This window comes from Ooceraea biroi, chromosome 1 (assembly GCF_003672135.1).
Source record: "Ooceraea biroi isolate clonal line C1 chromosome 1, Obir_v5.4, whole genome shotgun sequence".
Classification (NCBI taxonomy): domain Eukaryota; kingdom Metazoa; phylum Arthropoda; class Insecta; order Hymenoptera; family Formicidae; genus Ooceraea; species Ooceraea biroi.
In genome coordinates, this window is record NC_039506.1 from 16,159,090 (window position 1) to 16,170,343 (window position 11,254).

General features: G+C 41.5%; 4 protein-coding genes and 1 long non-coding RNA gene across 6 annotated transcripts; 3 read left to right on the top strand and 2 right to left on the bottom strand.

The window, feature by feature from the left end:
• Window positions 1-188: 188 nt before the first annotated feature.
• LOC105274925 (adenosine deaminase 2) lies at window positions 189-5,843 on the bottom strand. Its single transcript, XM_011331416.3, has 4 exons — window positions 4,198-5,843; window positions 2,449-3,040; window positions 1,250-1,570; window positions 189-1,124 (listed from the first exon to the last, which is right to left on the bottom strand). Exons 1-4 carry the CDS (start codon window positions 4,436-4,438, stop codon window positions 665-667), a joined length of 1,614 nt encoding a protein of 537 aa, XP_011329718.1. The 5' UTR covers window positions 4,439-5,843; the 3' UTR covers window positions 189-664.
• On the top strand, window positions 2,788-3,832 carry LOC105274924. Its single transcript, XR_893145.1, has 2 exons — window positions 2,788-2,867; window positions 3,725-3,832. It is a non-coding gene; the product is annotated as an uncharacterized LOC105274924 (long non-coding RNA).
• Window positions 5,844-6,119: 276 nt separating the features above from the next.
• Window positions 6,120-7,816, top strand: LOC105274928 (putative transferase CAF17 homolog, mitochondrial). 2 transcript variants are annotated; one of them, XM_011331420.2, is made up of 2 exons: window positions 6,120-6,286; window positions 6,469-7,816. In XM_011331420.2, exon 2 carries the CDS (start codon window positions 6,543-6,545, stop codon window positions 7,662-7,664), a length of 1,122 nt encoding a protein of 373 aa, XP_011329722.1. In that variant the 5' UTR covers window positions 6,120-6,286; window positions 6,469-6,542; the 3' UTR covers window positions 7,665-7,816. The 2 variants fall into 2 exon arrangements, with proteins under 2 accessions (XP_011329722.1, XP_011329721.1); XM_011331419.2 differs by having other exon boundaries at window positions 6,500-7,816.
• On the top strand, window positions 6,561-8,491 carry LOC105274927 (cysteine-rich DPF motif domain-containing protein 1). The gene is made up of 2 exons (XM_011331418.2): window positions 6,561-6,689; window positions 7,858-8,491. Exon 2 carries the CDS (start codon window positions 7,859-7,861, stop codon window positions 8,285-8,287), a length of 429 nt encoding a protein of 142 aa, XP_011329720.1. The 5' UTR covers window positions 6,561-6,689; window position 7,858; the 3' UTR covers window positions 8,288-8,491.
• Window positions 8,306-11,192, bottom strand: LOC105274926 (RNA-binding protein 34). Its single transcript, XM_011331417.3, has 4 exons — window positions 11,050-11,192; window positions 9,242-10,651; window positions 8,833-9,152; window positions 8,306-8,727 (listed from the first exon to the last, which is right to left on the bottom strand). Exons 2-4 carry the CDS (start codon window positions 10,638-10,640, stop codon window positions 8,551-8,553), a joined length of 1,896 nt encoding a protein of 631 aa, XP_011329719.2. The 5' UTR covers window positions 10,641-10,651; window positions 11,050-11,192; the 3' UTR covers window positions 8,306-8,550.
• Between the last annotated feature and the right edge of the window lie 62 nt (window positions 11,193-11,254).

Here is an 11,254-nt window from a genome sequence, read left to right on the forward strand (position 1 = left end):
GGTGTTGTTTTAGTGAAATTCCAGGACAAAATTATTATATATATATATATATATATATATATATATGCATAAATATTTATTCATTACATATGCCGTCTTGTTTTATTAACATTTGCCATCTGTTGCGGTAGGTTCCATCTTTCCATAGAACATCTTTTTTCAGTAAAAAAGAATTAAACGTAACGAACTTCTGTTATAACCCAATATTTATTCACCTTTTTTCCTTAATTAAAAGATAAGTCAACTTTTAAGTCAAACAATGGCTGAAATGGTACAAGGTGAAATTACAGAACTGTTTTGTTTTTCTTTACTACGGTAGGCATCGAATTAATGCAGATCATCACATATTGCGGAAAAAAATTGTTTTTCATATTTTCGACGTTTTATTACACGTCATCGTTTATTACATCTTATACTTTATAAAACACTTCCATCGTATAAAACGTAAGAAAACGGGACTTTTTTCCGAAAAAAAGTCTGCTTTCGCGCAGTAACAGATTTCTTCACGGAACGGCGTCATTTGTACTTAAATTGCATAAACGGCATGAGGTAGAGTTTCGCGTAAAGATAAAACGTAGTTAAGTAAAACGTGATGTTACAGCGATTTGTGTGATAAAATGGTTTCGTCATTCCATATACATCGGCAGTATTTCCATTTTGCTCATCATCGATTACGTGCGTTCGATGATAGGGACGAGAACGAGGAGCTTGTTATTGTCGTCGTCGGCTCATCGTACTGAAGTGATGATCGAGCGAATTTTTTCACGAAGGCATGCCACTTGGCCTGCCACCGTATCAGTGCGTTACGTTTCTCCTGGTCATTCATGCCGCTGTACATCAGCGAATTCTTGGCCAGCTGCTTCAAACTCCTGAGATCCGAATTGGCGCTCATAAGGCCCATGAAAGCCTCGTAGAAGTCATAAGTCAGCCCCTGAGCACCCCAAAGCCCGGGGTCGTCGTTGGAGATCACTACGGGCGATCCTGACGCGAACAGGCTGTTGGCCGGATGATTCCTCATATCCTCCACAAGGCCGAGGACCTGGTTTGAAATAGGACAGATCTCTACCGCAATTCCCAGTTGTTTGACGAAGTTCCACAGGAGCGGATGCTTCGTCAATGCATACCTGAAGAAACGTCACACGAGTGTCACCGTTCGAGTTGGGTCTCTTACGTATTAAGCTAAATAAAATTTTAAGCACAACTACTTCAAAACGAGTATATAACGAGTTTTATTGTCCGCGCCACTCACCCATGACCGATGCGCTTGGTATTGAGCAAGAAAGCATCGAAGAGATTCAAATCCGTCGATTCTCCGTTCCAGTTGGTCTCGCCGGCGTGAAAGAAGAATCGGATTTCCGGATCAACGGCGTTCAACTTGTTGACAAACTCGATGAGCGGTTTCCCCTTGTCCTCCTGACCGACCAGGTCGAAACCAGCCACGAATTCCGGATAGACTCGCTTCAGCTGCACCATCGTCTTCAGGTAGTAATCTACCGTTTGCGCATCGACGGCTCTCACAGGCGCGTATATCAGTTTCATCCCGATGAAATCGGGATTATCCCTTACGAATCTGTCGCGCATTCATCTATTTTTAAACATGACGCATATTTGTGGAAATACAAGTACGCACGATAGAAGAATGATTCCTCGTGCTGAGTGAAATAATTTCTTTTCCCGTTTTTTTTTTTGGAAACGTCGCTCTCGTACTCTCAAAGATGAAACGATGTAATATCAAATTCGTCATACACGAGGATTCACTCTCACGTACAAACCCATACAGCACATAAGCTTCCAGTTTTATTGCAGGAATGTTGCAACATTACAAGTTGCAATGTAATTTTGCAGAGATATTACAGAGATATACAATTGCAATATTGCACCGAAATGATCCTGCAAAGTTGTATGCGTTTTCGCTCCGCACCACTAGGTGGTGCATATGTCGAGTTCTTACTCGACGTTAAGATTTAGCTTTACAGTTATATAAGTACGTGCCTTGGCATGACAATAATTTTTCTGAGAATTTTTGCACTTGCGGCAGAGGTTCCCATGGACAACGTCCACGCACGCCGCAAGCATCTGAAGTCATTAAATTTGCCCATTTAATCATAATTAAGTATTAGCTAAAAAACAGATTACTTTATAATATTGGACCAATATAAAAATTACTCTCTTTTACTATACTATTATATTTTTTGCAATGTTTCTGGGAGCACACATTTCAATGTTGCTGCAATGTTTCCTAGGGCGGACATTTCAACGTTACTGCAATGTTGCAGCAACATTGCAGAGACATTTCGCAACTTCCATGCAATATTGCAATCTTTCAATGTAAGATTTCTGCAACGTTTCTGCAATCTTTCGGTGCTGTATGGGAAGCTACGAGAACCAGGTAGAAATAAGATAGTTTCAAAGGCAAAAAAGAAAAAAAAAGAGAAGAACGCATTTTACCTGTCAGCGACGTTTTTATGAATCTGCGCGACTTCCACTGGCCCGTACGTCCTACCATCGAGTTCGTACAACGGCGACAACGTCGATCGCAGCTCCACGTACATGACGTTGTCGTTGTAGAACTCCTGGAGGCCGCGATACAAATGGTCCTCGTAAACGGGTCGATAGGACAGCCAGGAGCGCATGAACATAAAGATGCTGTTGAACTTGCTCCACGCCTTGTCGACGGTATCGTAAGCGCTTCTCGGATTCTCCGTGACCATGGTCAGCTGTCGTTTGATCCTCTCGTTGATCGCGTCAGCCTGGACCGGATCTCGCCGCAACTCGCTCAGCAATTGCCAATCGCACTCGTCGTCGGATACGTTGAAAAACTTGAGTTTCAGAGTATCGTTCGCATCGCACGCGTAAAGATTTTCGCGGTAAGTCAGATTGTAGAGCTTATAATCGAGGGAGACGATAGCGGTGTCGTGAGCGTGGAGAATGGCGCCTTTTGGCAAATCACGCAGGATCTTGAACACCTCCGACTTCTCGATTTCCGATATCACCTCCATAAAGTTACGTGCCGGTAAGAAACTGCTGCCAGTGGTAAAACCTGTGGAAAGTCGATAGAAACTGTGAAAAGTTTTTCATTCTACAACGGTACAATTTTTTCATTCCGGGTGTAATAATTAAACGACAACTAAAAGCGAGATGTTGACGGCATTTGACATTCCTTGTGCTCTTTATACGTGCCCATATCTCGGCGATATCTTTTCACTTCGTTCACCACACTAAAAACGTATCCATTGTTTATTCACCACCAATTATTTGCAATGTTATTCAACATTGAAGCTGCGTAGGTGCGTAATTTCACATGAAAAGAGAACTCATAATTTATATTTAATTAATATAATTTTTATTTACTATCACACTATTTTAACGTTGCGTTGTTAACATACTTATGAATTCGATCACATTCGACATCCTCAGTATAATACAATAATATTCTACTAGCAATGATCATTTAAAACTTTTCATCAGCGCAAAGTAATACTTCCAAGTGTAAAGATTTCTCGAGTTAATATTCTTCGGTAATTTGTTTTATGCTACAAGCAACTTCAAATAACGAGGAAAAACAAAACGTACGTACACGTGGCACGTTGGCTAAATCGCTTGGTACATCCGTCGTACAAAGCGGATATCCGTTAGTTCTCGCGAATATTATGGACAGTTTTTTCTTTTTTTTTGCTGCATATGATCATTGATAACGTGCAATTTCCGTTACATTAATTTACAGGAAGGTCGCGCTCCAGGAAACAGCCAAGTACATTTCCTGACAAAAATAACTTTAGAGATCAAATTACCGAAATTATCAAACTGATAGTGTATCGTGACACAACCATACTTGAAAAGAAACAGAAGAAAAGGAAAAAAAGAATTAAAATAAAAAGAGAAAAAAAAACATCTTGTCGGACCAGGCTAAGACTTGAAGATCCACAAAAACGTTAATTCGTAAAAAGCACAAGTCGATAGTTGATGAATTATTAAACAGAAACCTACTCGGACAATTTTTTGCTCGAAAATTTGAGAAAGTGGATGCGAAGAAATTCATGCTACAAGCACAGAACTTGAATCGGTAATCGGTAATGGGAAAACGCGACCTTGTCTCCCTACATTTGTAGAAATAATCGAAAACTTGTGACCGCGCGAAGCCTACTCGCGAATACGACTGCTATACCTATTCGAATATGAGTGGTGAAAGGATCGAACCATCGTGAATCTCCCGACATTTTGCTGCCATCAAGACTCGATTGGCCCTGACTTCGATCGGATTCAGCTGCAGCTCGCCGCCCAGAGACTGTCGCATCTCATCTCTCAAGAGCTGCCGTCGCAGCTGCCAGTAGATCGGCTGCCGCGTGAGCTGTCGCTGCGAGGTGTCGTCGATGGGATGAGCAAAGACCGCGTTGTTACAAGTCAAGATCGCCAAGACGAGCAGAACCAGCCCAGCCATAGTCGTGGAAAATTATCTACTGTCAAATTAGGCACGCGAACTAATTAATTAGTGCTGTCGTCGTCGTCGTCGTCGTCACCCCCGGATGCCTCTCACGTCAGAAGATTACAGCAAATACATCCGTGATGCGAACGTTGCGGCCACTCAATCTCCACTGGATGGCTCTTACCACCGAGACTACCATTATATTATAGTCCAAGCATACGCAAGAAACCAATGTGTGTATGAGTGCGACTGATAATTAGGTGGCAGACGCGTTCGATGGGAACCGCCAATGATCAACGACGCGTCTAACTGTATATTGCTCCTTCCCATAGACATAAATCAGATGTTATGACAGAGACCAGAATAATTCGCTAATCATGTAAATAAATCGATTTAAATATTAGCAATTCATGTAAATAAAATTTGATTTGCAATTACCGTAATTTACGGAATTTCTACGTTTGTTGCGAGAGAATGAGAGAAAAGAGTGCGCAATTTTTTTATTCAAGAAACATCCTACAGACGTTCCTTTCGTTGTTCATTTTCCGTTTTGAATTTACATATCGATCAATTAAGAATCCTTTCTTCCTTTATGGACCAATTTTATGTTAAAAAAATAGGGTAAAAGAAAAATAAGATAAGGTATTTTAATTTCATCAAACCAAACTGTAAAAGCATCAAAGATTGAATCGAATTGATCGAGGAATCTTATCGCAATCATTTGATTTTCATGGGATGGATTTGGCAATGACTTATGAGACTCTTATCAGATTCTTATAACAAAAATGTCACGTGTGAATACAATCATTATGTGTTTTTGACATTATGTCCTCACATTTGATTAAACCACATATTTCACATAGTTTAATCATGATTCTATAAATGTATTGCGTCCAACGTATTATTTTCACGAAGCAAACACGTTGGAAAGCTAATCTTATATAAATTGATAAATATTTGATATTACTGCGTTTATCATCGAACGTAGATATAATACACGTGATAATACACAATTAAACGTCACTTAGCCAGATCAAAATGCGCAGTTACGAAAAAAGTGAGATAAAAGTTAATATGCGTGTACGATAAGAAAGCGTATCTTTTTTAGTAAACATCAATAAAATAAGTAATTTAATCTGTCTTTGCCTTTGCACATTTAATTGTATATTATATAAGAAACGTATATTATATAAGAAGATAGCGCCTGAGCTGACTGCATCGCGACGTGCAGCAATCTAATCTGATCTCTTTGCCCGAATCCCGCTATCGATATCGTATACTTATTAATTACATTCATTCACTTATTAATTATATTCATTATTCATAAAAAATATAATAAATTCATAATTATTAATACCAACTGTGTCAAGTATTACATGTATCTTGATGTTATCAACAGGGGTAGACTGAAGGAAATTATTCAAAAAAGATTATTAATCTGGAAAGAAGTATTTTGAGGTAATTTCATTATTCTTTGATTTATGTTTAAAACGTATGGAAAATTCCCACATGATTCGATTTTTTTCTCTCCAATTTCCTAAGAGCGCGCGTCACGCATACTCTATATATTTTTTTAAATTTCTTGAGAGTATGTGCGGACGTCTACAGCGCCTACCCTTTCAGTCTGCTCCAGTCTGCTTCCGATTAACAAACGATTTTTATTACCCAATGTAGGAAACTGTTTACCGCACGCACAAACTTCTATTACCTACCGACAAAGGCCACTGCACACGTGATCCCCAGGAGCACTTTCCGAGAGTATCCTTCCGAATTTCGAGAAGACGGATCGAACTGATTTACGAGTTGATTACTCGTCAGGCCGTATACTTCTGGGACAAGTGCGATCAAACGTCAAAAATAAATGTAAGGTCGAGTACTTGTTGCGTGTGTCAATTAAGATTCGTTCGTTTAGTATTTAGAGGTTAGAGGATCTGTTTTTGTTTTTATATAATTTATATATTTTATATAATTATATAATATATAATTTTATATATTTTATATAATTTATATATTATATATATATAAATTATATATTTCTGTAATAGTGCTTCTACCGAATGCGTGTATTTCTCGTAGAGGTAAAAAGGGATCCATCCGGATCCATGACGCATCCGCCACGATGATTATTCGCGTTAGTCGCTCCACCTTAGGAACGTGCAAGCGACACAAGGGAATCGTTGACTATCAAAGGCGTGCGATTAGACGCAGTTCCACCCAGACCGCCAACAAGATACTGGAACGCTTGCACGACAAAAGTGTATTACGGGTAAGCGGCAATGAGGCCTCCACTTTCCTGCAGGGATTGATAACGAACGATATGAAGCATCTCGATGAGGGGGCACCTAGCATCTACACTCTGTTCTTGAACACCAGAGGCAGGGTGATGTGCGACGCTATAGTGTACAAGACCCAGGAAAGTGACTCGTACTACGTGGAATGCGACTCACGCATCGCCGCACCTCTAGAGAGACATCTGAAAATGTACCGCGTGAGACGAAAGATAGACATAGGACACGTAGAGGACCAGGTCGCAGTCTGGTCGATGTTCGATCCGACCGAACCCTTCAACGTCGCGACCACGACGAACGAAAATGGCAAACGGAAACTGGAAGGAATGATATTCCCGTGCGGCACGATAAGCGACAAAGCCAGCAAGTTTATCGGCAGCATCACGATACATCAAGATCCCAGGCTGCCCGACCTGGGTGTTAGAATTTTAGCGGAGGCCCAGATCGACGAGCGCGAGATAACGAAGCATTTCGAGCACGCTGTACGCCTGTCGGATCGCGCCGAAAATTACAGAGCGTTTCGATATAAGCTCGGAGTCGGGGAAGGCACGTGCGACCTACCACCCGGGAAAGCGTTGCCCCTCGAGATCAATTGCGATTACTTGCACGGCGTCAGCTTTTACAAAGGCTGCTACATCGGGCAGGAATTAACCGCGCGCACGTATCACACCGGCGTGGTGAGGAAGCGCCTGATGCCACTGACGTTTCACCCTCCTCATCCTATCGAAACGGTCAGGTCGCTCGCGTACGACGAAAAGATTCTCGACGAGTCCGGTAATGTCGTGGGAAAGTTTCGGGGATACGCCGAGAAATATGGATTGGGCCTGATGCGTATCAATGAATCTCTCAAGGCTCAGCGACTCTCGATCTTGGACGTGAACGTCCAAGTTAGCAAACCCGCGTGGTGGCCTCAAGAATTTCAGGAGACAGTTTCCGCCAAAGATGCCAAGTAACGAGACACTCCGAAGTATTGTATTCGACCTAGTAACATCTACACGCACGTAACGTGTCGCGAGTACAAAAATTATCGCGACAAATGTAGGAATTCGCGATCCCCGACACCTGACATTGTATATTGTAAAATAAATTTCTTCCAAAGCCGAAACCACATCGAATAAACACATCCTGCTCCGTGTTGCTTTATAGGATGAGAGGTGTTGCTGGCGCGGAACCCGAGGGCGAACCCGGCGCTAGCAAAGAGACGCGACAGGCTACTTCCACGAAGAACCGGCAAACGACGAGCGACGAGCGAGTAGCGAGCGTTAGGGAAACTCTTATTTTCACGTGTTCCATCTGCAATCTGAAGGAACGCTACGATTATAAAGGCGCGAGACCACCATTCGCTCGGCAGTTACTTTACTCGGAAGACTGTTACGTAATGAAGGATCCGTTCAGTCCGCCGAACAAGGGTGAGATATTGGTCGTAGGGGCAGATTGCAGCAAGTGCAAGCGCGCCGTATGCTCGACGTGCAGCATATACTATGCGAGGCGCTTCTGCTTGGAATGTGCGTCCGGTGAATTACAGAATCTACCGCTTCAACTGCACGGCAAGATCAGGAGTTTGGCGAAACGCTGAAATCACGAGATTTACCTCTCGAACGAATAATTATTTATTGAACAATTATTGAAAACGCGCGCGAAGCACGCTTCTATGCGCAACACGTCTATCCATTTTTCCAATAGCGTGAGCTCATCCTTCGTAACAACGATCACAATGACGCGAAACAATCTATCTTGTCAATCGAGGTTTCTTCTCTTGTTTCTTAAATAAACGATAAAATAAAAAAATATGTGTCATTAATCGCGATTTTAAAACCTCTCTTAAGCCTGTCGTGATATCTATTTAGCTACAAGTTTCTTCGCCATTTCCTTCCTCTTCTTGTTCAGCTTGTTATGATTCTTTTTCTTCTGTTTGATATCGGATTTTTGACCCTGAAACGACGTCTGCTTCGCTTCTAGGTTCCCATGACTCTTCTGTGATTCGTGATGCTTCTTTGCCTTTCCAACAGTCTCCGACTGTAAAGGAAAATGTTCAACGATAATCTCAGTTTGATTTCCGAGTGTCTAATAGTCTAATTGTCGCTTGGAAAGAGTCGAGCTAAAAAACGTGAAAGTACTTACTTTGTCTAGCACAGCCTTGCCCAAATTATTCTTGAATTTTTTTCCCGGCTTATTATCCGCGAATTCGCTGGAATCACGTTTCTTTCCCTTCTCCTTATTTTCATTTTGCTTCTTCCCGCCTAAGTACGGCTTTACCCTTATCGGCCGATTCAAAATTTCAGTACCGTTCAGCTTTAGAGCCAGAGTTGCGGCATCTTCGGTCTTGAAATTGATATAACCGCTCCCTTTGGCTTGGCCCGTTTTCGAATCACGCAGCAAATAAACAGATTCGATGTCCCCGCACTCGCCAAAGTGTTTCCAGACGGTGTTATTGTCGATACCTAAAAAAAAAAACAGTTTCCGAAATGTTAATTTCGCGATTAACAGTATTGATAGACAATTGACTGACAATTATTCTCGTTGTACGTACCAAACTTGAGATTTCCTAAAAACACAGCTTTCTTACTGTCGAATTCCTTCCGTTCGGATTTAGCAACGATCTGTACGTGTACGTAATTTCCTTGGAACATCTTTCCGTTCATGTCGAGTGCTTTCTTCGCGGACTCCTCGGACTTGTAGTTAACGTATGCCGTGACCGTGGTTACTTTTGGATGAATCTGATTTTTTATGGCAGCTACTTTTTTGGAAATTTTCGTACTTTCTGGAATGATACTTCTGAAACGTAAATTATTAATAGGCCCATACTGACCAAACACTTTTTTTACGGTCGCCAATTTTGTTTCCTTTGGAATATTATCGATGAAAATGGTTCTTCTGTCAATCTCTTCTTGCTCTTCGGCAGATAATTGCTTTTTCTTCGTCTCCTTTTCCGCTTCATCTCCTTTGGTATTCTTGCTGTTGGACGCTTTCTGTTTCATGACTTTTGTCGCGTCATTATTCTCATCATCGTTTTCATCTTCATTTTCATCACTAATATCATCATCGTCGTCCTCCTCATCATCTTCATCAAAATCTTCATCATCGTCATCGTCTACGAGGCTGCTTCCTAAAAGTGCTTTTAAACCTGGCGCAGAATCGCTCTCGTTCTCGCTCTCGTCCTCACTCTCATCCTCGTCTTCACTCTCATCCTCCTCATCATCAAGCTCATCAATTCCCATCATTAGTGATGTATCATCATCTTCGTCATCACTTACTTCTTCATCTTCATCCTCGTCCTCGCTTGTACTATCTTCCATTAAGAAAGAATCCATACTCACATCATTTTTCTCCTCTTCGTCGCCATTCTTCTGAGATTTCATACCTTTAAACATTTTTATGCCTTTATGTTCAACCTTTTCGGCATTACTGGTTAATGATTTCTTGTCCTTTTCTTCCTTTACTTCGAAGTCTCCGTCGTCCTCGTCCGACTCATCCTTCAAACTCTTTCCAAGGATGTCTGGAAGATCGGTATCAGAGTCCTCCTCATCTTCAAACGTCTCATCCGACATACTAACTTCGTCTTGCGGTATGATTCCCTCATCAATGTCAGAGTCCGAATCATCCGTTTCTTCCTTCTCAAGGCTCAAGTCGATTTTCTTGCTCATCATTTTGCTTTGAGAACTTTGTTTTTCTCTCGGGGAACCTTGGTTCTCCTTCGATTGTTTTGGATTGTTTTTAGATGAACTCTGATTGCCCTTCACAACTGCGTCCTTTTGAGGAGTTTTTAGAGCGGCGGTTTTAATCTTTGCTGTTGAATTACTGATCAAAGCCACCTTGTCCGTAAGTGTGTTTTTCGGATTCTTATTCTTTTTTACTGACCCATTCTTTATTCCAGACAACGATTGCCTCATTGTATCGTCCTTTTGTACAGATGATTTAGATTTAGCCATCCTTTGAGCTTCTGCGACACAAAAATACAATAAGTGCTAATAAAAATGTACTTTTGCTCACACACTCTCGTTTACGCGTTATACTATTTTGTGAATTATCCTTTTCGACAAATCTCAAGACAAAATAAACACTCATGACCTTCACATTTGCGATCGCTCTCGTGTGATTGAAGAATTTCGGAAGGAGAGAACGGAAGACTGCAGGTGAAATCATTTTATTTTATTATAAATTATTTTACGAGAAAAAGTATGTTAGAAGGAACCGGCGCGTTTGAGAAAGTATTTGGAGGTTAAGGATCCACGTGTGTAACGTACCGGAATGAAATAATACAAGAGACAAGCGCGTTTCATTGAACGCGAAATGAAATATTCCGTTCCAAAATGTTCATATATGATGAAAATCAATTACCTGAACAAAACGCTGAAGAAACGCTCGCCGAAATGTAGAATCAAGCGAAAGGTACGAAAAGCACGTCACGCCTCAACTGTCTCAAGACGAAAGTCGGAAAGCGGCAATTTTTCAGATAGAGGAGGAGCGCCCAACGGAGCGCGCATGCGCAACACAAGCACGCGCGAATCATGTGGCTGTTGGTGCAGCCGTACTCGAACGAACG

Bases quoted from the DNA above. Each gene is read 5' to 3' on its own strand.
- LOC105274926 (XM_011331417.3), bottom strand. From the start codon at position 10,640: ATGGCTAAATCTAAATCATCTGTACAAAAGGACGATACAATGAGGCAA. The intron at 9,153-9,241 runs GTACGTACAACG...TTTTTTTTTTAG, and splicing joins TTTAGGAAATCTCAAGTTTG to GTATCGACAATAACACCGTC. The intron at 8,728-8,832 runs GTAAGTACTTTC...TTTCCTTTACAG, and splicing joins GCAAGGCTGTGCTAGACAAA to TCGGAGACTGTTGGAAAGGC.
- LOC105274927 (XM_011331418.2), top strand. From the start codon at position 7,859: ATGAGAGGTGTTGCTGGCGCGGAACCCGAGGGCGAACCCGGCGCTAGC.
- LOC105274928 (XM_011331420.2), top strand. From the start codon at position 6,543: ATGATTATTCGCGTTAGTCGCTCCACCTTAGGAACGTGCAAGCGACAC.
- LOC105274925 (XM_011331416.3), bottom strand. From the start codon at position 4,438: ATGGCTGGGCTGGTTCTGCTCGTCTTGGCGATCTTGACTTGTAACAAC. The intron at 3,041-4,197 runs GTTCGATCCTTT...GACTTTCCACAG, and splicing joins ATGTCGGGAGATTCACGATG to GTTTTACCACTGGCAGCAGT. The intron at 1,125-1,249 runs GTGAGTGGCGCG...ACGTTTCTTCAG, and splicing joins ACCAAGCGCATCGGTCATGG to GTATGCATTGACGAAGCATC.